General features: G+C 37.3%; 3 protein-coding genes and 1 pseudogene across 3 annotated transcripts; 2 read left to right on the top strand and 2 right to left on the bottom strand.

Moving 5' to 3' along the window:
• Positions 1-3,900: 3,900 nt before the first annotated feature.
• Positions 3,901-4,807, top strand: LOC149390826 (pentatricopeptide repeat-containing protein At3g26782, mitochondrial pseudogene; annotated as a pseudogene).
• Positions 4,808-6,704: 1,897 nt separating this feature from the next.
• Positions 6,705-9,331, top strand: PEX4 (peroxin4). Its single transcript, XM_089621241.1, has 6 exons — positions 6,705-6,797; positions 7,262-7,340; positions 7,449-7,568; positions 7,692-7,820; positions 8,359-8,488; positions 9,011-9,331. Exons 2-6 carry the CDS (start codon positions 7,335-7,337, stop codon positions 9,097-9,099), a joined length of 474 nt encoding a protein of 157 aa, XP_089477367.1. The 5' UTR covers positions 6,705-6,797; positions 7,262-7,334; the 3' UTR covers positions 9,100-9,331.
• Positions 9,332-9,783: 452 nt separating this feature from the next.
• LOC149390824 (uncharacterized) lies at positions 9,784-12,205 on the bottom strand. Its single transcript, XM_089621362.1, has 13 exons — positions 12,002-12,205; positions 11,805-11,881; positions 11,661-11,729; positions 11,456-11,584; positions 11,294-11,380; positions 11,150-11,203; positions 10,974-11,064; positions 10,826-10,896; positions 10,664-10,733; positions 10,517-10,569; positions 10,353-10,446; positions 10,183-10,280; positions 9,784-10,077 (listed from the first exon to the last, which is right to left on the bottom strand). The coding sequence occupies exons 1-13, from the start codon at positions 12,117-12,119 to the stop codon at positions 9,988-9,990; spliced, it is 1,101 nt and encodes a 366-aa protein (XP_089477488.1). The 5' UTR covers positions 12,120-12,205; the 3' UTR covers positions 9,784-9,987.
• Positions 12,206-16,396: 4,191 nt separating this feature from the next.
• On the bottom strand, positions 16,397-19,644 carry LOC149390823 (uncharacterized). The gene is made up of 8 exons (XM_089619862.1): positions 19,107-19,644; positions 18,668-19,028; positions 18,036-18,595; positions 17,823-17,950; positions 17,641-17,716; positions 17,154-17,566; positions 17,053-17,110; positions 16,397-16,944 (listed from the first exon to the last, which is right to left on the bottom strand). Exons 1-8 carry the CDS (start codon positions 19,642-19,644, stop codon positions 16,397-16,399), a joined length of 2,682 nt encoding a protein of 893 aa, XP_089475988.1.
• Between the last annotated feature and the right edge of the window lie 5,153 nt (positions 19,645-24,797).

Here is a 24,797-nt window from a genome sequence, read left to right as displayed (position 1 = left end):
CCGAATGTCACCATGATGTCTACAACAACTTGGACTACTCGCCAAGCATACACACCGCCGCCCGAAGTGTCCACCGGCCCATTCCCCGACATGCTGATGTATCCGGCGTATCCAGCGGAGCTCATGACACCTTATGATCAAATTCCACCGTGGTATCCATATAACCACCCACCTCCGCCACCGGAGGATGACGACAACGAGTAGGGGAGTTCGACCACCCCCGCAAGGTAAGTATTCTTCCATATTTTTCTTGTTCTACGTTGAGGGCAACGTAGATTCTAAGTTTGGGGGGGGTAATTACCTTTGCGGGGATTCACTTGTATATATTTTGTGTTTATTTTTTCCTTTTTACTTTTCTTAATTTTGATTAATGATCACATGTTAGTAGAATGTCTAGAGTGTTTTTGTTCGCGGTGTGCCAATGAGACCATAGGGTGCTAGTATTTTTCCGGATTTGAGTCAATTTTGAAACCGAAGCATGCGTTTTATTGTGATTTGACTGTGGTTTGCGTGACACAATCCTAGTACTTGTCTTCTTATATGCACACACGTTGTCCCGGGGTTTGAGTAGTCCTTAGAGGTTCGATCATGTTTTTAAAGAACATTAGCTCACGAACACTAAGAACTGCTCTAGCCCTCTTCGAGGCAAAATGACATGATATGAACTCAGGAAAAGTGATTTAGGCCTTCATTTTGTTAGCCACTCTAAGCCAAAAAGCCGTCCCGTAACATCCCTTTGAGCACCCTTTTCAGAAAAAGCCAAACGCTAACCCTTCTCGTTACTTAGTCAGAAAGAGCCAAGCCAATATTTGTTGAAATCCCACAAAGAACCCCATTAACTTAGCGACTCCTAAAAGACTTGGAGTGAATTTTTAGTTTGGGTTTTATACATTATATAACTAGCCTCGACGTGTTTTTGTGTTTACACCACACCGGTGATTGTTGTCTTTTGATTATTTATATGGTCTATCGAAAAAAAAAGAAAAAAAAATTTAAAAAAAAGAGAAAAAGAACGTGTTTATTTACTGCAATGATTTATTTTTACTTTTTGTTTGGCGTGGTAATAAGTATTTAGAGGTTAGTGTGTTAGAAACAAACCCGAGTTGAGATGAAATTTGGAGGGTTTTGGGTTCGAACACGACGAGAGATAGGAAGTGTTTCAAAAAAGCGATAATTCATGCCAAGAATGTGGGATGGGATGAGTGAATGAAAACATTGAGAGAATGAAAGTCTTTAGTGAAATTGGAGTCGCGAAAGTTAACATTTAAGCCTATTCTCTTCTTTATCCTACCATTGACTCTAGCCTAACGTTACAAGCCGACAAAGCCCTATTGATTTCTTCGGTAAGTATTCGGTATTAGTGGAGAGTGAGTGGCGAAAAGCATTATGGTGTTCGATTCATAATTTTCGTTTTAATTGAGCATTTGACATTAGAGAGCATGAACGAATTTTTTTGAGTTGACCGCGATCTCTTCGGCACAAAAACTTTCAAACGAGGGCATCAATTGGGAGAGTGTTGCATAAAGACTATCTAGTCACTCTATTTTTGTTTTGTTTCATTCATAAGTTGAATCGGTTTCGGAAATTGTTGATAGGTTGAAGCACATAACATACACTCGAGACTTTTGCTAAATGTTGTGATCATTAGTAGTTTTTAGTATAGCTTCTTTGGATGAGTTTATTTTTATTTTTAGGTTTTGTATTGCTTGAGGACAAGAAAAGTTCAAGCTAGTCCTTATTTGACTATAATCGAGCTAGTCCTTAAGTGTTTTTAACGGTTATTGTCAGTTTTTGCAACATATTTCAGGAAAATGGTGTTATTTGAGAGTCTCGGAGTATTTGATGCAAATGGAAGTGTTTATGACGAAAAACAAGTCAAAATGGAGCATAGAAGAATTAGAAGACGAATTCTTGAGCTCTTCGTGCTGTGACCCTCCTTCCTCTCGCCGCGGCGCTCTTTCGGCTTTGGCGGAACTCCTCCAGCAGCATTCCTCGCACCACGACCCCAAATTCTCGCGCCGCGACGTCCTCTTGAAAACATCCTCGCGCCACGACCTTTGTTTTGCGCGGTGCTATAGGCTTCAGTTTTGGCGTGACTTGTTTCAATTTTTTAAAGATTTTGGGCCGAGTCAATTCAATTAAAAGCCCATTTGAGCTCCGAAAATTACCATAGTTCCTATATAAACCACTCTTGTAACCTAGAAACATACTTTGGCTTTTATTTTAATTTCCCTATTGCTTTTAAGTTGTTTTTTAGAGCATTGCTTAGAGAGAGAGAGCGTTCTTCGTTGGAATTGACAACTCCGGCGACTCACTTGAACTCACAACCATTGTTTCTCCTTCTTCCTTTACTTTTATTTTATTGTTATCTTTTAAATATTGTTGTATATCGTTTAAATTTCAATATGAATTTGTTTTTGCTTTCCATGCTCATTTTATTGCTTTTAATTATTTTGCTTTGCGTTTTGATTATCATGGGTTCCTTTAGCGGCTAGATTCTTATGGGGTTACGATGTAGCTAGGGTTGACAATGGGAAGGGGGTTTTGTTAGGTCAGATTATGCTTGTTTGCTCCATCTATTAAATTTTTTGTCATAAACCATGTTTAATGCTTTTTAGTGCTTGATCACCATTAGAATTGTTATCTAGGATTGTTTATTACTCGAGAGAGAATCGATAATCGTGCATCTATTCATGGCTTCATAGTTGATCCTAGGTTAGAAAATCTAGGCAATTTATGTAATCGTTTGAACTCTTGTTTCATTGCGTGTGATTGTTTTAATAGGATTAGAAGCGGAGAGGATAATAATCCGTCAATTGCATAGGTTTGCTAGATCACTCGAGAGAGGCTAGTAAATATTTTTGACAGAGTGAGATTAACGTTTATAGGATTAGATTTGTTGTTCGAACCCGAAACTCTACGACCTAGTTAGCTCCGGTGAAGCCGTGACCCCTACCTTCTCTTCTTGCAAACTCGTATTTAATTCTCTGCTTTAGTTTTATTATTACTCTTGCTACAAACATCTTCTTAATTTTATTTGGAGTCAATTAGCATCAAGTTAGGAAATTGTTGTTTCACTAGTCTCCACGATACTCGAATTTACATTCTATATTACTTGAGTGACACATGTACGCTTACGTGCGCGAGTTATTTCGCAACAGTGACTACGGAGAGAAGGAAGAAACATTGTTTCTTCTCACATACTCTCAGTAGGTGTTACAGATGAAAAAGGAACGGTGAAAACAATGGTGATAACCGTGATCGAGATAAAAGTAAGATCAAGTGCTTATATTGCGACATGTACATACGCCACGTATTAGAGTGCCAAATATCTCACCACGATCGAGAAGAGGAGGTCAACCTCATTTGGGGTGCAGAAGAGGAGCCAATGTTCATGTTCACCAAGAAATTGAAGAACATGCACCTATGTAGTCTAAGTGTGAGATCTGCTCGGAATGAAGAATCTCATATTAAGTCAAGTCTAAGTGCAGGGAGAATGTAAGCTGTAATCTTGACTTGGTCAAGGTGCATTTTTATTGTTATTTTTATTTGCTTTTTTTTTTAATAAAAGCCACATAGAGTAATCGTATTTGATCGTGCAAATGAATACGTAGGAAGTGGTCTGTTGGAATAGTGGATCAGATGTTACTAGTTAGTATTGTAGTTTAAATCTGAGGAAATGGCGGCAAAAAGACCCAATGTTTTCGGGTTGTTACACTTAAGTACTCAATCTTTAAAATTGGTGGGCAAAGTACCCAAACTCGCCACGTTGTTACACCGTTGGTACATGACAGTAATACACTGTAACAGAGTTATAACGTATTTGAACGGAGTTAAAGTTAAGGGTTAAAGTGACAGTAATCCGGGCTCGTGAGAGAAGGTCGGCATTACTTCAACCTCATGACCGGTTTTTACGGGCTCAAACCCGAGATGGAACATTTCGGCTGTATGGTGGATCTGTTGGGCCGTGCCGGCTTAGTCGACGAAGCCGTTGAGTTGGTCCAAAGTACGGAACTTTCGCCGGACCCGGTTTTGTGGGCGACGCTGCTCGCGGCTTGTAGAATCCACGGGCGGGTCGAATTGGGCGAGAAGATCGGGAAAAAGCTGATCGAATTGGACCCGAGCCACGACGGGCATTACGTTCAGCTCTCGAGCCTATACGCCAAGGCTCGGGAATGGGAACAGGTCGCCGGAATCCGGCGACTGATGATCAAGAGAAACACAGTCAAGGCCGTCGGTTGGAGCGTGATCGAATCCCGCGGGAAAGTCCACAGATTCGTGGCCGGAAACAGGGCTCACGAACGATTCTCGGAGATTCGGAGAATGCTCAAAGAGATCGGGAAACGGGTGGCCGAGGCGGGATATTCGCCGAACGTCTCGCCCATTCTTCACGACATTGGGGAAGAAGAGAAAGAGGTCGTTATCGGAGAGCACAATGAGAGGCTCGCAATAGCGTTCGGGCTGTTGGTGACGAATCCCGGGGATTGCGTTCGGGTCGTGAAGAATTTGAGGGTTTGCGAGGATTGCCATGTGATGAGTAAGATCATCTCCAAGGTGTTTCACCGAGAGATTGTGGTGAGGGATGGGAGTAGATTTCATCATTTCAAAGATGGTCTTTGTTCATGTAATGAGTGAGAAGGGGGTGGGGACGCTGTTGTCGGTCACAGCCAGTCTCGAGCGCTTCATCGGACACTTCAGGGAGATGCGGTTCCTGGAAGGGGAACGCGACCCCGACCCGCTGCCGTGCACCGCCATGATGTACTCCGGCCAGGCCCACACCAACGCGCAGATGAACCGCATAAGTTAAATCGTAACCCTTCACTTTAACTCCGTTCAAATACGTTATAACTCTGTTACAGTTTATTACCGTCATGTACCAACGGTGTAACGACGTGGCGAGTTTGGGTACTTTGCCCACCAATTTTAAAGATTGGGTACTTAAGTGTAACAACCCGAAAATATTGGGTATTTTTGCCGCCATTTCCTCTTTAAATATTGCCGAAATCCTTCAATGAAATGAAATGTACTCAATCCATTTTGTTTGATAATATTCCAAAACTAAAACACTATTCCAAACTCTATTATTTTTTCTCTCTTCTCTATTCATTGTTTTAATGTTCTTGAATCACTAAATTTGTGTAGTTGTCTCAAAAACTGCGTCAACAGTTAATACAACAGTTACTAAATATCACGAGATATCAACAAGAACGGAATAATGCGGAATAATAAATGAGCACACGAATTAGTGACACAGTTCAGCAAGTCGTGCTTATGTCCACGATGCCTTTTGCCTGGTGGAAAGAAATTTTTTACGATAACGTAGTACAATAAGGTTTTACTCATAACGACTCTCTTGCTAGCTACCCAACCTACGCCTATCTTCTTCGACGGAAACTTAAGCTCTCCCTACGTCTATCTTCTTCAACAGCAATAAGATCAATGTGTTTTATATTCTCCCAAAGTAAAACAAATTCTCTACTTCTTTTACGCACAAAGTGCCCGTATAGGAAACTCAAGCCAAAATATGTACACAACAACAAGAAAGCTTGAACAACACATTCGAAGCTCTTAAACAAAAAATTAAGCACTCAAATAAAAAAAATCTCGTATGAAAATTTTGAATACGTAGAGGATTTTATGAAGTGAAGATTAATAAATATAGCAATAAATTATGTCTAAATTAGACTTCCAGCTTGTGTTCCCTAAAATCTCTTGAAAATTTGAACATAATCGGATTTAAAAAGTTAACAAAATACGTTTATCAAATATGTCGTATGATCTGTTGCAACAAAATATGCAACATTTTAGAAAACTTCCACAAAGGGTATGTTGTATACAAAAGTAAGATTCACCAACTCTATAATAGAGGACGATTATAATAATATTAAATAAACAAGTATTTGTTGTAACTAGTCGATCATTTATCTCTTTTTAATGGTCTAGTCCAAGTTTCATTTTATTAGAAAAATAACACACCGGGTCAAAGTTAATTAAATTAACTGTTTAGTTAATTTAATTAATTGAACGATTAATTTAATCAACTTCGGCCTGGTAGGCTATTATCTTAATAAAATGAAACTTGGATTATTTTTTTAAAAAGAATGTGGGTTATAGGGTTATGATTGCTCCATAAATAAATTTCATTAATATTATAGGAATCCCAAAACTATTATAATTTATGCACTTGATGTATAATTTAATTATTTTATAAAAAATAAATATCATACTCTAAAAAAAATTATATCATTCTTAAGAGTTAATATGATAGACAATAATAATAAGAGGCTGTCTTATAAGTTATTATAGAGTTATAACAACAAGACCGTACAATAGTAACAAATACATATAAATAAAAATATAGATATCCAGTAAAAGAAAACTTAAAAATATAGATCTACAAGATATAAATATGTTTTTTTATATGGAATTTGTTTGAATTAGTGTATAATATAGGGAGAAAAACTGTATAATAGAGTTTTGTGTGTGAGAATTGGCTTTATTAAAATATTTAAAAAAAAAAAAAATGAAGCGTTTTTCAGTGTATTTCTCTTTTCTTGATGCTTCCATTTTTTTTTTCTAGGCAATTAATATTTTTTTTTTTCATTTTTGTTCTTTTTACGATCCAGGTGGTGACATGGCGTAAGCCGATTAAAGCCTACTGTGTAGACCGTGAAACAGGCAATTAAAACCCGTCCTTCATTTACCGGTTTGGTTATGACTTTTGAGTCCTCTGTGTCCGAGTCTGATCAAGTCTCTCTCTCCCTCTCTCGCTCGCTCTCAGCTCCGCGAATTCCCAGGTAAAATTACTCCAATGATTTTTTATATTTCTTTTATATCCTTGAATCGGATCCTGATCCATTTACATCCCCGTAACCTGTTTCCCTTCCCTTAATGTCCCGCGATTTTTTTCTCTCTACCAATTATCAGGGGTTTCGGAATCAGTTCCATAAGATTTAGCATAATTTGTCTTTGTTTCATTCGTTCCCTTGATATCTCTTGTTGGAAATTTTCAATTTTTTTCGTTACGAGGTGGTTAGATTGTTCTGTATTTGTAAATATTTTTCTTAGCAGCTGGAAAATGGAAGGAAACCTGAGAGAAAGACGCGATAAATTTCTTTTTCTCAATTTTTTGAATTTAGTTGCTTGCTTTACGAGGCGAAGTGTGGCAAAATGTTGGAATTTTGATACTCAATCTTTGTATTTATTGATCACGCGGCTTATAATATCAAGTTATGTACGTGCTGAGAGTTGTTCTTTGCAGCCATTTGTTACATTGGATTGGAGTAAAGTTTTATTGGAGGCGTGTAAATTGATTCAATTGAGTAGCAATAAAGATGCAGGTTTGCCAAGATTTTATTCTTGTATTTAGGTTGTTTGGTCTAAATATATAACGAGAAAGTCCCGCGAGGCTTTGAAGGACTAATCGTCATTGTTGCTCGACTTGTTAGGCTTCGAGGGCAAGGCTGTTCAAGGAGTTCAAAGAGGTTCAGCGAGAGAAAGTTGCTGATCCGGATATTCAGCTTTCTTGTGACGATAACAACATATTTAAATGGACTGCCCTTATCAAGGTGAAACCTTAGGAGCAGAAAAAGAGAGACATGAATTGAATCATCATTATAGAACTTGCAAACTTGTCCCTTTAATATATTTTTTTGTCTTTGTTTGATTATTGATTCTTGTTTGGGATTTAGGGACCGTCCGAGACCCCATTTGAAGGCGGTGTGTTTCAGCTCGCTTTTACGGTCCCGGAGCAGTATCCTCTACAGCCTCCACAAGTGAGGTTCTTGACCAAGATTTTCCATCCGAATGTGCACTTCAAGGTATCAAAACGGCTCCCACAAATTGCTTTGACATTGTTTGGTGTTTCAGGAGAATATTTTACTGAAATCAAGATGTAGGGGGTAGGGTTCTCAAGAATCATTCTTTAACTTGTTAAATGTGGCCATTCTCTGTTTAATTGTGAAAATATACATGTGGAGAAGTAGGAATATCGAGGTTATGTTCAAACTCGATTTTACTGTTATTTATGGAAAACTAAGTTAGCATGAGTTTGCAAGTTTCTTGCTCCATGAAAAATTTCAAAAAAGGTGATGGAAGCCAATCACATTAACCGATTCCGATTTGATAAATGGAACCAAAGTGTTGATATGGTAGCTTCTGTGATTACAGTCAAAACTCAGTCTTCAGGAAAGTTATTGGAAGATTTGATTTGGATAAAAAAAAACGTACTCTATTTCAATTAAACCACATCTGAAATCTTGTTTTGATTAATCGCTAAAACGGAAGCAGAATCTACATGCAATCTTGATCGTTTTCTTTCTGTGTGAATATGTTTTTGTTTTTTGGGTCACTCGGTAGACGGGAGAGATTTGTCTTGACATCCTGAAGAACGCATGGAGTCCCGCTTGGACACTCCAATCTGTTTGTAGGGCCATTATTGCTCTCATGGCTCATCCAGAGCCCGATAGTCCTCTCAACTGCGATTCAGGCAAGTCATTGAATTTGTCAATCGTGATGATAGGATATAGCTTAACAAAACCATAGGTCTCTCAAAAAAGAATAATGGTGTTCGGTGACTGTACCAAAACTGTACTAAAAGTAGCTTAGAATAAACTCCAGACCACTCAACCTTCAATTGATTCCTCTTTCCATCTGTTTTGGGAATCTATAATTGAGTCATCTCTTCTAAACCACTTCTGAGCAACCACCGGAATACATAGCACAGTTAAGCTTTTCGATACAATCCGTCTGTCAGTTTCTTTTCATTCGATGCTATGCTAATCGCTAAAATTAGGTATCTAGACCCATAAATTTTATTCAGCGGGAACTTGTATGTATTAGGTAACATGCTTGTAAGTTTCTTAGGGGACTTGTGTGAGAAATAATTTAATTTGATCTAAATATTAAAATTTTACGTACAAAATTTAAATATTAAAATCATTCAGGGTGGTCATGATGTATGTATGTACATGTCACAAGATCGCTGATGGACCTTGTATATTCATTACAGGCAATCTTCTGCGATCTGGGGATGTTAGAGGGTACCAATCCATGGCAAGAATGTACGCCAGACTCGCTGCTATGCCCAAAAAAGGCTGAGTTATTTTATTCTCTTTTATTTATTTATTTACGCATTATCTGTGTTGGATCTTTTTGCTTCTCTAAATAGCAGTAGGGAAATGAAAATGTTGTATCAATTTTTACAAGCCAAGAACTGTTGTTAACATGACTTGGAAGAAACATTCTGGAAAGAACTCAATACAAAAGCTGTAATTCTGAACTTCTGTTCCTGAATTTGAAACAACTTATATACAGTGCTGTTTTTATTCAAGCTTCTGTGATCCTTCAGCGGATAATAAGTGGATGCAATAAAATGATCACAAGGTGTACAAATAAGACATCAACACCAAAGAATGAGCAAAGTACCTGTTAGAAGTTAAGGGGAGAGAGGGGATAGTAGTTAGTAAGTGGGGAATCTGTAATAATAGTAGTATGTCAAGTCTGTAAATATATATATATAGGATTAACGAGTTAGTTTACCCGTGCATTGCCACGGCGCCCACGGGTTAACTAAAAAGGATAAAATATTTCAAAATTTAGATAGATAAAATCGTATCGTTTATTTGAGAGAGAGAATATACTGGAACCATGAGGTTTTATTTCTTTGTGCTATTTATTTTGGCTTTCTTGCAAGTTATCAGGGTTAAATAATAAATAGTAAGATAATGTCAAGTTGATAGAGGTAGAGAAATAGTCTTTTTATTTGTTGCTCAGAGGACGAAATAGTCTTTACCGCTCTGTTTTAGTATATATAGAATGTGGATGAAAATAGCACTAAATTCTATTCTGTATTACACACATCTTCTTACATTTTACATTAACTGTAGCAAGGTCCATATCAGAACCCGCTTTCTAGAAATAAACCGAAAACAGATGCATATAAAGTGGCTAAATACTCCATTGTGAACTGAGGGTTGGGAAAGAGCATCATGGCATGAGAAACTTGTCAAACCAGTCGCTCGCTTCTTTGATCATCTCTCGGGTCAGTCGGTGTCGGATCCCGGGTTGTGCAACAAACTAGTAGATAAATCAAAGAAACAATGATATATTAACATTATTTGTCCGCTTCATTCATACCCATGATGACCTTGAAACTATGGGCAGTGGTTTAGAGTAAGAAACCTTGAAATGATGCGCACAGTTTGCGTCTTCATAAGCCTTACGTACTATTGAAACTGGAACCTCTAAACCAGTAACCGGGGTCCGCGGATCTTTTTCTCCTGTGATATTTTCTTGGTTGAGAAATTTGATAAAGGAAGAGGTAATCTTCACAAGAGCAATGTTGGTTTTACCGTTCAAGATCAAGAGCGGGCGAGGTGCAATGGCCCGGAGTGAGTGAGGAGCATCGAACTCGGATGCTAAACCCGGGGCAATCCTATCCCATACCTGCTCATTGTCGAATAAGCAATTAGGATTATCATAGCGCCCATGAAACCTTTCTACACGGATGACCAACCTTCTTCACCACCTCCTTATCGATTTCGCTCTTCCCTAAATCAGTCCGTGCTTCTGAAAAACAAAGAATATTATAGTTTAGAAACAGAAGGTATGAATCCCGTTACCGGAAATCCTGAACTCAGGCTTCCATATTATATCTACGTACCCTCAAAAACAGGTTTTATGCTATTAACTCGAGCGCGCCACTTGTCATGTTCTACTGCCCATTGAAATCCCTTGCAATCGTTTGAACAAATACTCAGTTATCTATTAGACTGTTTCGTATATATATCATGAGACTCACAAAGTGGTAGCAAATAGGCAGTACCTGAACTCCAATTATGGGTATGACCACAGAATAGCGGGTATCAGCAAAGGCACCAAACCATGCGTGCATGCCTGCCATTGGAGATGTGAGACGACATAAAAAGCGGGCATGGAATGTCGAAACCATTAGACGTTAAAAGCAACTAAACCTCCGAGCGATTCCCCGGTGATTCCTATTCTATCGGGGTCTATATCATCCCTCTGAGTCAGATAATCTGCCAGTTTGACCAAGTCCCAAACCTGCATTCAATGACTAATAATATGGTTGTTTCTCAACTCTTGAACAAAACGGTATATAACCGATTTTGAGACATGAATGAGGTACCGTGTCAAATATGAACGGCATGGTATCGCCTCTCTTCCACGACGATACAAGAGCCTGCAATCAATTCAATCAGCTCAAAGCCAGAGATGATCTCACATCATATCACAGGCACTGTAAAGAAGAATAAGAAGTCATAGTCCGAACCTCTCTGTAGCTGGTTTTGGTGGTGGCTCGCTCGCCGTGGTACCGGGAATCGATAGCCACAGCGATGTATCCCCTCGAAGCATAAGCCTAAACCATCAACGATTTACGAATCGCAGAATGTATATATTATATAGTGTGAAGCAAAACCCAAAGCCAAAGTACCTGAAGCAAAGGTCTTAACCACTCTTTGCACATGTCCGTACAGTGAATAAAAACAATGGCGGGCCGTCTCCGATCACTCTCTCCCTCCATGCTCGTTATCATCACCGGTAATCTCCCTTGATTTCCTGCCTTAACCACACTCCGGTTCAGACGACTAACAGAAAACTAGATCCAATCAATTCTTTGCCAAAAAAAAAAAGATTACCTCGGTGATCAGGTAAATATTTTCCTCCTTCAGATTCTCCACGTTTTCCTTCGGGCAAGACGCCATAGCCTGGTTTCAAATTGTAATTAAGTATCCCTTTGATCACCGCTTGTTATTTACTTTGTCACATCAATGAACTCTTGCCTGGCAAAATGGGGGCGGTGGAGACTCCTGGATCAAAGGCTCTGTGACTGGTTTTGCAGATTCCACAGTCATTGGAACTGAAATAAGTGGAATGGAAAATCAATAATCTTGAGATATTATCTACTCAAGATCATGCTTTGTTTTCACAGCGAACCGATATTATTCAAAAGTAAGGGGTCGTTTTCTGTCGGAATCACCTTCGCCAGATCGTCTGCTCCGAAGAACTCTGAGGAAGTCGGCGCGAAGCTTCGCTGAGGCGTCAATGGCTTCTTCCATCTCGCTTGACTCAGACTCGGACTCAATCAACTCGGTCATGGACTATTTTTGGCGGAGAAGCTGATGGTGGTTGTCGGCACGCACGTGTGCGAACTCTTGATTTGATTTCCACGTGGTTCGATGATTACAAATGTGTTTGTTTATAAATTTATTTTTTGGGAAAATGATAACTATACACCCTGTGCCTATGATTTAGTGAAATGTCAACTAACTTTTGGTAAATATATGAGTTTGTATCCTCTATTTAACTAAAATGATGAAAGTATACTTTAAAATAGATAAAGATATCACTAATCTTCTTTTCATTAACTTTTTATTGACGTTGATTATAATTTATATATGTAAACACCAATTATCTTTATTAATTCGCGTAATGTATGTAATTTATTTAAAAACGAAAAAAAAAAAACAATTTTTTAATCATTGTGAACACAGAAAAATGCAAGGGTTAAAAATCAACCGTTAATATTATCAAAATTACGCGAACAAGGAATCCAGGATTCAGAGTTGTAATTCGAACACAGAATGAAGTCATCTCTTGGAATATATAAATTTTATTATTTAATTTTGATTTAAGGTTATTTTTTATTTCAAAATTAAAAAATTGGAAGCTAGGGTACTGATTTGGATTTGATTCGATTTTTCTTATATAAGAGTTAGCATCAATAAAATGGAGATTTGTAACATTGTTATTTATTTTAGGGAATAATTTCGTCATTTTAGTTAAGGATAAATTACATAAATGCCCCCTGAACTTTTGATCATTTAACAACGTGGCCTCTATTTTTATTTTTCTTACAGCGTCGCCCTTGAACTTTGACAATCTTACAAACTTAGTCATTCCGTCAAATTTTGGGAGTATATTCCGTCTATTTTAACTTGTGTAATAACTTGAATATTTAAAATTACCTATATATCCTTTATTTAATTATTTTATATTTAAAATTAATAAATTAAAATTAAAAAATTTCATTTTTCATTTTGTTCGTTGTCTTTTTTTAATACTTTTTTTTATACATTTCCATTATAATTTTTTATCACGATAATAGAAAATTAATAATAAATAATAATTCATTTTTACAATTCATTTTTATTAAAAATTCATATTTTACATAATTATTTTATTTTATTTATTTTTTTATATAATAAATAATAATTTTTAATAATATTAAATCATTATAAAATCAATATTTTTTGTTATTTTACAATTTTGTCCCTGTTTAAATAGTCACATGCCAATCACATGAGAAAAAATGGATGGATTGTTGAGAAAAATAGACGGAAGGACTAAGTTTGTAAGATTGTCAAAGTTCAAGGGCGACGCTGTAAGAAAAATAAAATTAGAGACCACGTTGTTAAATGGTCAAAAGTCCAGGGGGCATTTATGTAATTTATCCTTTAGTTAAACAAATAATATGAGCTCAACATTTTTTAAAATAAAAAATTAAACTCGACAATTCACTAAAACACAGTGTATATTTGTGTTATTTTCCCTTTACTTATTTCAACAGCTCACACTTCTCCTCATGCAAGTCGCCCCGCGACTTCCTCGTTATAATACATTTACATCTCTTATAAATGAAATACATTTAAGGAAATTGCATAAAATTTAATGCGCTAAATGACAATTTTTTTGGGGGTTATTTTTACATAAATATTCTTAATTGTCTTATGAACGAAATTAAATTAATCTTATAAAAGCAACAACTCTAAAAGTGACCCCCTTATCTTTTTCTTTTTTATTAATATAGACCCTAGTGATCTGTTATGGACTGTGACGAACTGATGAGATATAATGTATACATAAAAATGCAGTTTTTCCGTATTTTCAACAAATAAGCATGCATATTTGTTGAATTTTGTGTAATTTAACACCAAAAACAAAATAATTTATTCTCTTATAGACTAATTTATTTATTGAAATTATTAAGTTATGGCTTTTAAATACAAATAATATATTGATGAATATTTTTATCAATATATATGGTAAATATTAACATTCTATAGTATATTAGTTAATGAACAGAAATTAAACATGTTATACATATTGTAGGGATCTAAAGATAACCAAGTATTAGCAACAAAGATATTGTTTAGTTAAAATTGGAATAGAGACAAGTCCTACAAAGCAAGAATCCCCCGAAGCCTAAGGCTCCGTTTGGAACCCGGAAAATAGGTGGGAAAGGAAAATGGAAATCCCTCCTATTTTACTAAGGTTGTTTGGATTGAGAAAAATATGGTAGAAAAAAATTATGATGGAAAATGCGAGTGAAAGTGTATAACTAAAATGAGGATTCCATTTTCCTTCGAAAATCAAATGGAAAATGAGAATCTCTCCACATTTGTCTATGAGGGGATCACATTTGTCTAAGGTAAAAATGTAAAACTTTTAAAAAATGGGCAAAAATGTAAATAAAAAATTTTAAGGGGTGCTAATTAAAAAAAATCATGGTAAAAATGAAAAATTAAAAAAAAATGGGTCAAAAGTGTAAATTTTTTAGGGTAAAAATGTAAAACTTTTTAAAAATGGGCAAAAAATGTAAATAAAAAAATTTAGGGGGACGAATTAAAAAAAATCATGGTAAAAATGATTTTTTTTAAAAAAATGGGTCAAAAGTGTAAATTTTTTAGGGTAAAAATGTAAAAATTTTTAAAAATGGGCAAAAAATGTAAATAAAAAATTTTAGGGGGCTATAATTAAAAAAATTCATGGTAAAAATGAATTTTTTTTTTTAAAATGGGTCAAAAGTGTAAATATTTTAGGGTAAAAAATGTAAAATTTTTTAAAAATGGGCAAAAAATGTAAATAAAATTTTTTTGAGGGGGAGGGGGCTAGAGCCCACCCTTGACTTGAGTTAGCTCCGTCCCTAGTCTCGTCGTTACTTTCCCGTCAATTTTCTCTCATATTTTCTATGATTTTCAAACACAATTAAAATTTTGACTTTTTCTATTATTTTCTCTTACATTTTATTTTCTCTATTATTTTCACTTTCTCTCTTATTTTCCGGGTTCCAAACGGAGCCTAAGAGTCGAGCAAGGAAATTCCCCGACCAAAAGAGTATGACATTGCTATATACTTGATAAGACAATAACAAGACAGAGCTAGAGATAGCTTGAGCGAGAAGGATCTATGGAAGTGACCAACAACCATGAGATTGCCTATTTGTAAATAATAGAGTACTGGATCATGTTCCCACCCTAATCGGAAGTCTGTAAATAGAAGGCTAGCCCTACGAAAACGAACTTCTATTTTTAACCCATGCGAAACAAAATAATACAAATCCTCAATTCATAATTTGATGTAGATTGTTTTCTTTGAACTAAATAGTACGAGAATGAGAGTCGAAACTATTTACAAAGTTCAGTTTTATTATGCACAAACATATTGGCGCCGTGTGTAGAAAACGACTTTAGTTTCACACAGTGTTAAATCTTAAAACTAAGTACATACAATTCTGTAATCTATTCCAATTTTCTTGATAAAACTAACTTTATTATACAGTGAGATGGAAAACAATTCGCCCATCGGTACCACTGTGGTTGTGTGCTGTAGTATGTGAGTTATATAAATTAAAAACAACAAAGGTATATGTAGAGTTTCGTGTGACAGTTAAAAAATGAAGCTTATCTAATCAATTAATGACTAATAATCTTCTCAATATAATTGGCATATTACCTTGCATGCAAGTAGAAGCATAAATAATCCAAGTCTTCGTAAATAACAAATGAACTAAAAAAAAAACACTAGAAGAACACGATTAGCACAATGATATCAATTCCATCATCAGCTCGCAGTGTTTGATCTTGATCTGTAAGACAATTCAAATCAGCATCCTGATCACTACATCCATATTTACTATACGTGCAGAGATATAAATATATATATATATATATATTATATATGTATATAGACCAAGGATTAAAATCTCGCATCTCGCGGTCATACTGCATTTTTATTTTTAGGGGTATCTCGTCTCGTACCGTGATATCTCGTGGTATTTGATGAACGTTCGGGGTATCTCGTACCGTGTGATATACCGCATCTCGTGGAATATACCGCCAAAAAAGGGTATTCCGCGGGGTATTTGAACAACTTTTTTAGTTATGATTTTGTATAAGTTTAGGATACACAATCTATATAAATTTTTAAAATAAAGTTTTCAAAATTCCAGACATGAAATTCTATGTAGAGTACAAATCAATACACATGTAATATAGCGTTCTCAAGCAAAGTCACACTAAATAAAGAAAACAAATAATTATACACATAATAGAGATTTCTCACACAAAAAAAGTAGAGTTCACAGTCATTGTCACTATTCGTAGGTAGAGTGTCGGGGGCCCTGAAATGTATGAGGTTGTTGGTCTTGCATCAGGCAATACTTGTACCAAGTCATCATGTGAGCATATGTAGTCATAGAAGTCTCCACGTGACGATCGTAATTATACTGATCTAATGCAACAGAAATGGAGTATTTTGGGAAACCTGGTCGGTAATGAATACGAGGTTGGGGCTCATGTGGTTGGTAAAAATCCCTTAAAATGGGGGGAGAGACAGGGATGACGGGGACAGGCACGGGCACGGGGACTATCATCGGATACTCAGGATAACTGTAAGACCCGTCATGCGGCTCAATTGGATGCGAGGATTCTAAGTCCTCCGGTGTAATCGAGAACCCACCGAAAAACTGTGACAATTGATCAACATCTTTGCTAGTAGAAGAGAATGACATTGCATCAGACAAACCTCCGTACGTATTGCCTCCATATCCTGACTCAAAAAAGGCTAGATTCATGCGGTCGTATTCATCGTCCGTTTGTGGTACGCTATATCCACCACCGCTGTTGTATTGCCCGCCACGTTCTTCACCACCACCACCACCACCACCACCTCCTCCTCCTCCTATGATTATAATAAAAACGGAATTAGAAAATAAAAACTTGTTTGATTAAATTATGAGAGCAATCTTACCTGCGTTATCATCCGAGGCATGACCAGTATCATCCGAAGAACTTGAAACGTCTTGAGTCTGTTGATGGGAGGGAGGGGGGGCGGACGTTTTCGTTCAAAACTTGGTTGACATCAACTCCAAGATTTGCAGCCTCTTCAGCAATGTGCATATCTGGGTTCTGATTTTCGTCATCTAGGTGAACAGGATCAATCCAGTGAAGCATCTCATCATCTCCTTCATTTTGGGCTCCCGACCTTTCAAAAGCCCGTTCGATGATGTCCAAAGGATCTAAAGGCACCACTGAATTATCGAACTTGTACTTCATGTCTCTCATGTTCAGCTTCATGTTGTAACTGCAAAATACAAGTTTCTCCAACCTCTTGTATGCTAGGCGGTTCCGTTGCTTCGTGTGCACTAATGCAAATGTGCTCCAATTCCTTTCGCATGCTGATGAAGACGCGGTTTGGGAAAGGATTCGCATAGCTAATTTTTGCAATGTCGGAGTAGCATTTCCATAAAGCTCCCACCAATTTGCTAAAATACATACACATTATCAACCTTAAAAGTCAAACTATAAACCATCTTAAATCATTACGTGAAATTATTACCTGCTGCTAGAGTACCCCTCGCTGATATCGCACTTTTTTGACAAAAGTCTCCTTTAGCGTCTCGAAATGCTAACAACTGTATATTTGAAAATATAAATCATTAGAAATTAATATCAAAGACGTGTGCATAAATACCAAGAATATAAATACCTCGTGTGCATAAATACCAAGAATATAAATACCTCGTGTCCTAGCCTAGATGAATCATCGTGTGGGTGCAAAACGTCAAAGACCTTTGTCACCGATGCCATGTGTGTACTATCCATATGAACCTCTCTGTTGTACTGTAACTTTGGATTAAGGTAGTAAGCTACATTAAAAAGAACAGATAATTGTTAATAACTATAACGTCTAAAATAGTTAACCTCATTAAAAATGTTAAACGTAACGGTTACCTGCTTCATGTAATGGATGACAAAGTTGGCTGGTCCACCTGTTCTCGACAATGTCAACAACCCATTTTTTCCCGTGAAGTCCCTCCAATCTTTTTTTCATGTCATGGAATACGTAGTATAATAATCCCATGGTTGGATGAACTTCGGTGTCGACCAATCGTAGACAACTGTACATCGGCTCAAAGATACCACATACGTCGTCAACTCCGTTCCAAAATCGTTGGGACAAAACGTTCTCCGAAACAGATTTACCTGTCTGCGTACGAGCTAGCTTGTGATCGTCCAACCATTGACTCGTAAACATTTGTTTCAACACAGCTCTTTTTTCGCGAAGACTTCTAAGAGCCAAATAGTTCGTAGCGAACCTCGTTGTCCCAGGACGCACAATTTCACCTGGGGAAATGTCTCTTAGATTGGATAATAGTTGACCATGATTGTAGATGAACTTTGATATCATTCTAGCTGCCTTAACGACGGCTTCAACGTTCCCTCTCTTCCCGATATCTTCAAACATCAAGTCCATGCAATGAGCGGCGTATGGAGTCCAATACACATTGAACCTATAAATTTTAGTACTTAATCAATATGATAAATTTGAAATTAAAATAACAAATTTCAAATACAAGTTGTACCTCTTCATCAACTTTTGCCCAACCTTTTTGTAGTTAGATCCGTTATCCGTCACGATTTGTATAACATTGTGCTTCCCAACTTCATTCATGGCATCTTTGAGGATGCCATAAATGTAGTCTCCGCTCTTGATGTTGTTGGACGCGTCAATCGACTTTAAGAACACCGTCGTTCCAGCACAATACACCATTATATTTATGATGCTTAGCCTTGTGGGGCCCGTCCAACCATCAGACAAGATCGTACATCCAAACTTCTCCCAGTTTGGCCTTTGGTCATCGACATATTTTTGCATATCAGTAACATCGGCATCAAGATACTTGTTGTGGATATCATACGGAGACGGCAACGGAACGTTAGGACCTGCAAAACAAAATACTTAATAAATAAACTGAATATGATAAATACGAAATTAAATATAACAACTTTTAATTCACTTACCAAACTCCTGAGCGGACTGGATCATGTTTCGAAAATGATGTGAGTCCGCCTTAGATGCCGGAATGTGCTCGTGAACAAAGAACTTGCATATGTTCCGTCCGAGTTTCATCGCGTATCCTGGTATGGACATCACATCAACCCTTTGTTGCCGATAACTGGGGGATTTGTATAAGGATGGAGCTAGAGATGATGATCGTTGCAAACGAGGTTCCGCTGAAGATCCACCGGGTCCCTCTCGTTCTGCCCTCCATTGATCAGCTGCTTCTTGCTGTCTCACCCTCTTCATAGTTGATCGGACTAAGACCTCCTCGCCATCGTTCTCTTCATCTGACTCGTATCTACGAAGTCCTTTGGTGGTTTTAGACCGAAGATATGCTCCAAAACTACTTTTGGACTTCTTCTTATCGGATACGGCGAAAAGACACTCTCTCATCTCCTCCCTTACTTCTGGAGGACACTTATCACACACAGTCGTACTTCTTCGATTATCTGTAGCGGCAAGGTGATTCTTCACCCTAGTAACACCTCCGCCTTTCATCTCATGGCCACAAAAGTTGCATACGAAACCGTTCGCCTTTCCCTCAATGGGCGTACAATATTTCCGGGCCGGATCCGAACTCATTCTTCAACTATTAAATCTGAATTAACAAAATATATCAACATTAACAATAATGAACAACGTGACAATAACAACTAACTAAGAATTAGATCAAACAAGCAATAAATAATAAAAAAAATTAATTACATTTAGATCAAATTAATTATTAATTACATCTAAATAATCAACAAAATAAAGATTTAAATTCGAATTAAAAAAAAAAACATTTTAAAGATTGCATATTTAATGGGTTATTATTATTATTATTATTATTTGTTGAAAAGTCATGTTATTGATTTGGTTCCGTGCATGAATCTTGCCTAATTAATGTATGTGATAATGACATATTCAATATTAAAGACCAAGACCCACGTTTCCAACTTTCCATTCCTTTCCACTTCCCAAAAATTGTTAAAAAAAAAAGTAATTAAAAAATGATACCACTTGCTTCAAAAAAAAAAATCATTACAAAATGAAACCAAACTTGCTTTTATCGGATTCACGTTGCCATCTTCCTCTTATTGTTTCTATCTTCCTCTTTTTTTTTTTTTTAAAAAAAAACAACAAAAACAAAAACTCCATCTTCTTCCTCATTTCATTTTTTTACAGATCAGCAAACTTCTTCTCTTCCCCTAAGCTACCAAAAAGAAAGTTTACAGCTTTGATTTTTGAGCAAGTCACACACGGAAGTTCACCAGATTGCATAAAAAAAAATTCAAAACCCAGATCTATACACTTACCGTGCGAGATTTGGGCGAAGTTGGACAGCTACGGGAAGGAAAACGAAAGTCCGGCGCGAGAAGACGAGAGATTTCAGCAGATCTCGCGATGGAAAATGAGAGAATTGCAGATCTTTTTCTTAACTATGGTTTTGCATAATGTAGATCTTGCGATTTGGGTGGTTTTTTTCATTTTTTAACTTCGTTTGAACGAGAAAATGAAGTAACTTCGTTTTTTTCAAAACGCGAGATATATGGCGAGATATTACGAGAAACGGACAATTTTGCGAGTTATTAACATCTCACTCTCGCACCTAGGCGAGAAACGAGAACTCGCGCGAGATACCCCCATCTCGCGCGAGATTTCAATCCGTGATATAGACTTACATCGAGAAAGCACTATGGATATTGACATCCAACATTTTAGTAGCAAAAATGATAAACATCAGCGATATGATGTGAGAAAACATGTGGGCTCCACACATATGTCAGTGTAGCCACAAAGATTCCCACATGTTTCAACACGCACGCCCTCAATGTCTCATTCTCATTCTCATCATATCCTTTCGCATCCTCACGATTTCACAGAGTCTCTAGAGTAGAAAATTTTCATCCCCATTCTCATTTTCAGAAGCTTAAGATGTCGTCGGTTCGGCTCCCCCTTTCTCTTTCCAAAGTCGACGACTTTCAAACGAGACCAGAAACAACAAGTCGCCGTCCTTGACACAGCCATAGCAGTCTTCTATTCCATCCTCTTCGAAAAATCACACTCGACCAACTTGAGCTGTAGAACTATCAAAATCAATCAAGTACGAGCCCTGATTCTTTGACTCATTTGTTAAAGGCTACTAAAATGTTGGGATACTTATGTTTTTGGGAGTTTGGGATATGATCTGAGCGGAAAGTGATTCCCAGCTACGGAATCCAGCCTTCCTGAAAGAAGGTCAATGTTCACTCACCTAAGGGTTGATTCAAGAACCGATTGATTGTGCACACTTTCGTAGTAAGTGCGTACAAAAGAATCTTTCGTTGGGAAGCAACGGTGATTAGGGCTAATATGTATCAAGAAATGTATAATGAAATAATAGATATTTCTCGATAGTTGAACCTGGAGGATTGAGATCATGTACTGACTATATCAGGGGATGCTCTTGCGATGAGTAAAATATAGTTCTGGTAATAAGAAGAGTGCAGTCTTGGATTATTTTGTGGAGTATCCCCAAGATTGACGAATCGATTAAATTAGATAAAGGATTGCTTCGTCTATTCAATCAGATTTGTAAGAGCTTTTATTACTATGTCCATAGTCCTCGATTCGGCTCTAATAAAGATGGATAAGAACTCTCTAGTAAATAATGAAGATTATTTATTTTTACAATCTCACATTTGTAAAAGGTATTAGCAACATTCATTCAGAAATCAGTCTATTTGCTGAATTAACGATTTATTGTGGAAATTATTTATCGTTGGATCAAGTAAATGTTTAATTGAATTTTAAGTTTGGCATTATGAACACTGTAAAATTCATAAATTCATTGGCCCATGACTTTATGGAAGGCGCCTACTTTTGGGTTTAAACACCTAATATTCTCTCTTTAATAAGTTGATAGATTTATGGAAAAAAAAAAATCGGGTAACAAAATAAATAAGAGAGAGAATAATAATGGTTGAGATATTTTCTCTCCATTAAATAAGAAAATGAGATATTGTCATTTATTCTCTCTCATGAATATATTCCTAAAATTTAGGAGAATAATAATGGTAGAGATATTCTCTACATTAAATAAGGAAATAAGATATTATTCTCATTATTCTCATATATCTTGATTTCTTAAATATAGGAGAAAAATAAGGAAATATAATATCATAGATTCTTATCTGATGGATGAGAGAAAAAAAATATGATTTGTAGTCAAGATCCAGTGGTTCATGCTTAACTACAAAATAGGAAAGAATATAGGAGAATAAGGAAACCATAATGGCTTCCTAAAATATCTTCATTCTACCACTATAAATAGGGGCCAGGGAGAACACAATAGTCCATCACAGCATCAGTGCGGCCGGGTGCTTTTGCTCTCCCTCTCCCCCAGAATTCGTGATTTCATTTTCATAAACACGACACGACCTGAATCTTTAACTTATAGTCGTCGTGAGATAACGAGTGAGCCCACACTTGCTTCTTATTCCATCCGGAGATTACGTTTCAGAAGATTACGGTAGATCCAAACGACGAGAGTCCTGTCGTCGTTCCCAAAGATCAAAAACTTGAAGATCGAGTTATTGGAGCTCATAACGGGACCTTGAAGAACTCGATTGAATGAGTCAATAGCAGATTGCCAAATATGTAAGTAATCCGAAAACTCATCTTTTAATCGGTTTCTTGAATCACTCTCTAGTTTATTCTATTTAAATCTGCAAATCTAGATCTTGTTTTTATAATCGTATAAATAATTAGCATGTTAGCGTAGTTATTTCTTTTCCGCACGGTTATAGGGATGTGAAATTCCCAACATTGTCGACTGTTCCCCTTTTTGGGGTTATTCCTTCCGTTTCCCGGCCGAGTCCAAGTGTTGGTCTGGTTGATCAAGGTCTTTTTGTTCACAGTATGCTTCTTGGCTAGCGAGCTAATTTCTTCTTCGGCTTTGGCAACATTCGAAGCTCAATGGATTGCATCTTCTATGGTAAAAGGACGATTCACCATCATTTCCAGAAGGAATCTAGAATCGTGTCAGATTCCATTCTTTAGGTCCGTTAGGGAGAATTTGTTGTCGATACTTGAAATTTTAGCCATGGCGCCTTTGAATCGGCTCATGTAATCTTTCAATGACTCAGATTCCAATTGTTGGATATTCTGGAGGTTTGTCATGATGGATTCATCTTCCACGAACATGGAATAGTATTTGAGGAAAGCCGCCGGCAACTCCTTGAAGTTGTCGATAGAACGTTCTTCCAGTTTTGAGAAACCCCTCGGGCGCAGCTCCGAAAAGGTTCTCTGCTTCATTTTTGTTCTTTCTCAATTAACCTCGGGCCATCACGATCCTGAAGGATGTTGTATGAGTTTTAGAGTTGGATGTGCCACCATAACGCGGGAGGCGGACTTTCCCAATGTCCCCGATGAACACATTGGTTATATTTTCAGTGAAAAGAGTTCGTTTTGTTTCAGAAACAAGTCAATCGATCTCGCGGACCGAACTCGTAGCGCTATGGAACTTTGCGTTTACAGCTCTGAGTTCGGCTGCAACAGACTTCTTAGAATTTTTGAACTCATTCATGCTGAGATCCCCCGCATGGGAGAATTGATATCTCAAGCACGTTAGAGTCACGGTTGTCTGTTCAACTGGGTCCGACACCGTCGGATTCAGTCCTCCAGCCAGCTGTGTAGAAGGTTTCTTGGGGAGGTCAAACCGGGGTCGCCCGAAATGGATCTAGAAGGAGGCCGCTTGGAGGAGGCGGAGGTAGTCCATTCAGATCCATGCGGGCTGCCGAAGTACACGCTCCAACCGCTTGGGGGGAGGTTCCCGGCTGGAAGATTGGGTATGAATCGATCTCACCTGTCGAGGTGACCTTAATCTCGGTAAAATCCATGCAAGTATCTGAAGCGAGAACTCATTTCGTCTGCACAGCCGTAGCTGCGCTCCAAACCGAATTCGATGCGGTGACCTCACTTGCCTCGACATGCTGGCCGGAAGCGGATGGGGTCAGAGTGGTTATGATGTCTAATCGGGCTCTAATGAGTAGGTTGGTCTCATCTTGAACATCAAATATTTTCATCAACATATCCAGAATCAATCTAATCCCCGGAAGGATCTCGGCACCCGATTCGAAACGATCTGGCGAAGTTGACATTTTCTTTTGTCGAGCTTAACTCATTTTTTTATGATAATCTTTTTTATCTTATCTTCCCTCAGACAGCACCAAATTGTTGATGTTATTTTCAGGCCTCAACAATCGCGAAGAAAAAAAAAAGTAAAGATGTTTGATTCGGTTTATTTATACTTGTGAATCTCATAAATGCGTTGTATAGAAATGAGAGTTAAATATTTGTAATAGTTAATACGAAAATTAAATAAGAACACGAACGATTATATTAATCGTACGATTTCGATTACAAATGCTTAGCTCAATAATTCGTATGTGATTACGAGCTCAAAGATACAATTGAGAGAGAGATAGAGAGAGATGCAATGATAGGGAAAAAAACGTGCATTTCTTCTCAAGAGGAAGAATTTATACTAACTCGAGGTACGACATCTCCGGAGACACCTATTGCGACTTCGTCCTTCATTGTCTCTTCTTCTGCCACGTCACTTCCTTATCTGAATCAACTCGGTAGAAGTCGTCATCTCTCCGAGTTTTAAGGCGAGATTGCATCCT

The sequence above is a fragment of the Urtica dioica genome, chromosome 7, assembly GCF_054948205.1.
Source record: "Urtica dioica subsp. dioica isolate 48M chromosome 7, U.dioica_male_clone48M_v1_H2, whole genome shotgun sequence".
Taxonomy (NCBI): Eukaryota; Viridiplantae; Streptophyta; class Magnoliopsida; order Rosales; family Urticaceae; genus Urtica; species Urtica dioica.
This window is presented reverse-complemented; position numbering and strand designations above follow the sequence as displayed.

Coding starts and splice junctions, on each gene's coding strand:
- PEX4 (XM_089621241.1), top strand. Junction 7,569..7,691: donor AATGGACTGCCCTTATCAAG/GTGAAACCTTAG, acceptor TTTGGGATTTAG/GGACCGTCCGAGACCCCATT. Junction 7,821..8,358: donor ATCCGAATGTGCACTTCAAG/GTATCAAAACGG, acceptor GTCACTCGGTAG/ACGGGAGAGATTTGTCTTGA.
- LOC149390824 (XM_089621362.1), bottom strand. CDS start 12,119: ATGACCGAGTTGATTGAGTCCGAGTCTGAGTCAAGCGAGATGGAAGAA. Junction 11,585..11,660: donor ATATTTACCTGATCACCGAG/GTAATCTTTTTT, acceptor AGTGTGGTTAAG/GCAGGAAATCAAGGGAGATT. Junction 11,204..11,293: donor CCAAAACCAGCTACAGAGAG/GTTCGGACTATG, acceptor AATTGATTGCAG/GCTCTTGTATCGTCGTGGAA.
- LOC149390823 (XM_089619862.1), bottom strand. CDS start 19,644: ATGAAAGGCGGAGGTGTTACTAGGGTGAAGAATCACCTTGCCGCTACA. Junction 18,596..18,667: donor GGGCAAAAGTTGATGAAGAG/GTACAACTTGTA, acceptor TAAAATTTATAG/GTTCAATGTGTATTGGACTC. Junction 17,567..17,640: donor GAGGGGTACTCTAGCAGCAG/GTAATAATTTCA, acceptor TATGTATTTTAG/CAAATTGGTGGGAGCTTTAT.